This window comes from Triticum urartu, chromosome 1A (genome assembly GCF_056163025.1).
Source record: "Triticum urartu cultivar PI428250 chromosome 1A, HENAU_Tu73, whole genome shotgun sequence".
Taxonomy (NCBI): Eukaryota; Viridiplantae; Streptophyta; class Magnoliopsida; order Poales; family Poaceae; genus Triticum; species Triticum urartu.
The window spans coordinates 3,767,306-3,772,172 of NC_141873.1; the positions used below are offsets into that span (position 1 = coordinate 3,767,306).

General features: G+C 48.5%; 1 protein-coding gene across 2 annotated transcripts; it reads left to right on the top strand.

Moving 5' to 3' along the window:
• The first annotated feature begins 429 nt into the window (after nucleotides 1–429).
• Nucleotides 430–1,661, top strand: LOC125545607 (NEP1-interacting protein-like 1). 2 transcript variants are annotated; one of them, XM_048709920.2, is made up of 4 exons: nucleotides 430–544; nucleotides 654–844; nucleotides 929–1,180; nucleotides 1,314–1,661. In XM_048709920.2, exons 1-4 carry the CDS (start codon nucleotides 475–477, stop codon nucleotides 1,437–1,439), a joined length of 639 nt encoding a protein of 212 aa, XP_048565877.1. In that variant the 5' UTR covers nucleotides 430–474; the 3' UTR covers nucleotides 1,440–1,661. The 2 variants fall into 2 exon arrangements, with proteins under 2 accessions (XP_048565877.1, XP_048566555.1); XM_048710598.2 differs by having other exon boundaries at nucleotides 654–835.
• Nucleotides 1,662–4,867: the final 3,206 nt, after the last annotated feature.

The window sequence follows — 4,867 nt, forward strand, 5'->3', positions numbered from 1 at the left end:
AGGCCGCACAGATGGGAGTGCAGCCGAGCCGCAAGTAGTCTTAGGTAACCTCTCCTCCTCCCGTCCGTCGCCATTACTCACCGCGGGCTCCGTGACGTGAGGACGCGCACTACCTCCCGCACCTACAATCGCTATGTGACAAGCGAAATATACCAACTGGCCCCTCAGAAATCCATCGTTGCGCCACCCGCGCGAGTCGACCGCCCGCCCTCCGGCCGCCTATCCCCTCGCCGGAGAAGGAATCCTGGCGGGTAGACCTGCAGTGCCGCCGCGAGGTCAGAGGCCAAGACATGGGTGAGAGACGTGTTAATTCTGCCATCGGCCGGAGACACTGTCGGATTAGATCGACGGCTGCGTGCTACAAATCTTGTTCCCCCACTAACTGGCTTTAAAAAGAACCCCTCAACGGTGCGCCACTAAACAGTGGACGCTCCACTCATCCCACGGCTCCTCCGGTGACCACTAGTGCAAGATATGCTCTCGGCGCTCAGCCAAGCGGCCGGTGGGCTGTTGCGCTCTCTCATCGCAGCCGTCTTCGGGGCAGGTGTGACCAGTCACCATTCTCTACGCTGGACTTCATAACTGCGTTTCTATAATCGCAAAGTTCCTTGTATAATTCCACGACGATTGATTCTATGCCTTCTTCTGTGCAGCTGGTACAGTGATCGGCGCTTTGGGCGGCCTCCATGCAGGCTTTATCAACGAGGATGGTATGATGCATGGGGCGCTGATGGGTGCGATCACGGGAGCTATTGTCTCGGTGGAGCTTGCTAAGTCCCTCCTTAGCATATGTTTCTCCGATGACTACTCTGTGGAAGCGCGGATTACACGGATGGTAGGCTTTGTAAGTTGCCAAAAAATATATTTGTAACTCAATTCATTCGAACTCTCCGTGACCAAAGCTGTTCCTCTTCATGGCTTGTTGCAGTGGCTTGAGTTCCAGCACCTCACAGCGGCCAGCCTCCTGCGCGGCTCGGTGTTCGCAAGCATAAGTAGCGCGTTAGACAGCCAGATAGACGCACTACAGCGCCAGTCTTACCAACGAGAGCCCGGTGGCGACCTCTTTGAGCCGAGTTACCATGTGATGGCCACGGGGAGGGCTTCAGTCGACAGCCTGCCGGTTACGCAGGCCACAATGGAAACAGTAGGACAGCAGACCACCTGCCCCATCTGTCTTCATGTTAGCACACTTGGCCCTCTCTCTATCTCTCCGCTAACTGCTAGCTTGATATCAGTGGTAGTAGTTCCATATTGGTGCTCAAGTGCAGTTGTTTATTGACGCAAGAGGTGCTGTGTGTACTTGTTTTCATCAGGAGTTCCAAGCCGGTGAGAGCGCCAGGAGGCTACCTGCATGCTGCCACTTGTTCCATCTGGTCTGCATCGATAACTGGCTTATGTGGAAATCCGACTGCCCCGTATGCCGCCACACTGTGTACTAGCAAAGAGCATCTCTCTCTCTCTCTCTCTCTCTCTCTCTCTCTCTCTCTCTTTTTGCGGGGGTAGCAAAGAGCATCTCGATATATCAAAGTGCCCCGCCGCGTTTTTATTTTATCTAACGTGCGAGTGTTTACAGTTATCTTTGCACAGATGTTTTTGCGTTCCCAGTTCCCCTTCTATCCAAAATATATGTCATTTTATATATGTAAGTTTGACCTTTATTATATCGGCCTTAATAAATTTTGCTAAAACGTGCAAATTCGTTTTTGAGCCCAGGCTCAGGGCTCAGCTGCACCTGTTATTTTAGCCATGCTGTCACATGAGGATTAAATTGTATTGTAACAACTATTAACATATACGAACCACCTTATGGTTGAATGGTTAGAGTGACAGTGGTATCCTCGGCCCACCAAGGTTTAAGTCCTAGTGCTCGCATTATTTCTGAATTTATATCAGGATTTCGGGCGATGCATTTTTAATGGGAGGAGACGTTCCCGTCTACGACGAGGCACCTACAGTCCCTTTATAAATCTCAAGATGATATGCCGGCTCAATCACTCGGAGGTGCTCATAATGGTAGGGTTTGCATGTGTGTGTTCATAGGGATGAGTGTATGAGTGTATGTGTAAGCACTTGCGTTTGTGCTGTTTTGAAAAGAAAACCATTCACACAGTACACGATATAGAAATATTATGGTCCATCATGTCATTAAAGCGGTCGCCATTGTCACGGTTTAGAAGAAACAGCTCGTCCCATACCGCCTGCTTTTTTTCCTGGGTCATCTTGATCCATCTGCCTTCTACCGCGTGCACGCTCAACTCTCCATTGATGGAAGCTGACATTATTATTGTATTCCAAATGCATCGCTACCTAGAGCATTAATAAAAGACCCCGTAGATTATTACTTTTTCTTTGTATATGACAAGATTCCTTCATTTATTTAGAAGGAAACAGTTGGTGGATTAATTCAGAAAACCGAGCTAAAACCAAAGTGTCCGCTTAATTCTGGAGAACCGGATGAAAACCATCACAACTGCTGAACGACCTATGTAAGATACCCAATGCACACCACACCAAAGAGGGTCTCGCCGAGTCAGCGCACAAGCATCATCGTCATCGCTTTTCGCTTACTAGGCATCATCGCCATCACTCCTCTGCTAGAAGGCGTCATTTCCATTCCTAAACCTGATTCAACCCGCACTGCAGAGATCATGTGGTGTTGTATGAAGATCCGTGCCAGAACTCAACCACCTGCAACCAAGCAGTGCAGCTATGACTTTGATGAAGAACAATGAAGGAGAACTACACACAGCTGGCGCTGCATAAGAGCACAGAATGAACCACCTGTTGCCATTGATAGTATGCCACCGGGGGCCGCCATCGTAGCTTCGGATTGACAGCAACAAACCAACAGAGCAATCCCATAGACACGCCGGAGAAGAGACGACTACTGCAACCATTGTCGCATCCCCGACATCGCTACCCTCCATCATCATTGGCACAAAAGCCTCAACGCCACCACCGCCGCCTTCCACTAGTCCTGCTAGCCGGTTCTCGGCTCCAGATATGAAGCCCCCAAGAGGGAATATGACACCAAGGAGCCTCCATTGTCCGATAACATAAGACCAAGGGTTTCCCCTGTAGCTGTAAAGTCAACCGGATCTGCACGAGGGGGGTGCTGGAGCAATGCCTCCGGCAAGGTCTGCGACGGCCACAACCACCGCCATCACTGAACAAAGCCGTAACCGTGATATCATCCAAGCTGCCAACACCACCTCTCGGCCAAACATTGCACCGGCACGGGCAAGCCCACCACAAAACCAGCGCGTCATCGAAGAGGCCGCCGCCGCTACAGCTAACCACACCTCATAGAGACCAAAGAAGGACACTCACAAACACCAGCTGATAAATTCATGAACACCACCAAGACTAGACCTCCCGGGACATAGCAGGGACCTCTGCACCTAGCCGAGCACAATGTCGGCAAGGAGCTGCTACTTGTGAGCTGTGTTGGAATTTTTCCTGAAGAGGAGTGAAGTTGCAGTATTGTAGAGATAAGTATTTCCCTCTTTGAGAACCAAGGTTTATGGAACCAAAAGGAGAATGATGCAAAGCCTCATGAATAGCACATCCACACACAAAAGCAAATACTTGCACCAAACTCGAACAAGAGGGTTGTTAATCCCATTGGCGGTTAATTCCAAGGATTAAATCCTGTAGTGGTAGGCTGATAAATTGCAAAAAAATAATTGCAGCAAATATATTTTTAGTTTTTATATATGATCAAAGTAGACCTAGGGGCCATAGTTTTCACTAGAGGCTTCTTTCTCTAACACATAGCATACTGTACGTAGACAAATTACTGTTGGGCAATTGATAGGAAAGCGCATAGTTATGACGATATTCAAGGCAATGATAATCTAAATAGGCATGACGTCCGAGACAGGTAGACCGACTCTCCTGGATCTACTTCTATTACTCCACCCGTCGTGGTTTTGTCACAGCAGATATCCTAGTGAAAGGACTTAGGTGTGGAGCTATCACACCTAGGTTAGCTTGAAGGGTTGAACGAGATAAAGGACACAAGAGTTACCCAGGTTCAGCCCCTCATGGTGGAGGTAAAAGCCTACTCCTGCTTTAGGTTGTATTGCTTGTGTTTTGATTACCACGGAGAGAATACGCTTGACCTAGCTTTCGAGTTTTTGTTTCTTGATTTAACCCGCCGCCGGTTCTCACCTTTATATACGCCGGTTGAGGCCAGGCAGCTTACAGAGTCCCGACCGGCTCATACATCGTGACCGGCTCGGTTTGTAACTAATCATTATCTTACAATACAAGTTATCACATGGTGGCTCATGGGCCCCTGTTCTGGGCCTTATCCAGGGCTGCCTCCATGAGTCGCCATCTTCACGCCTTGGGCTTCCATGGACTTCTTCATAATGAACCGTCAAAGGCATGACCCGGTGCTACCTCTTGAGCATGCGTTTGTTTTCCCTTGAAGAGGAAAGGGTGATGCAGCAAAGTAGCGTACGTATTTCCCTCAGTTTTGAGAACCAAGGTATCAATCCAATAGGAGATGACACACAAGTCACCTAGTACCTGCACAAACAATCAAGAACCTTGCAACCATAGGGATAAAGGGGTTATCAATCCCTTCATGGTCACTCGCAAAAGTGAGATCTGATAGATATAGTAAAGTAAATATTTTTGGTATTTTTGTTGTATATATTGGAAAGTAAAGATTGCAAAATAGTAAACGAGATGTGATGTAAACAAGAGATGTAATATAATAGGAAAAAGACACGGGTGAGGGAGTCCTGGATTAGGGGGTCCTCGGACGGCCGGACTATATGCGTATGCCGGACTATTGGACTATGAAGATACAAGATTGAAGACTTCGTCATGTGTCCGGGTGGGACTCTCCTTTGCG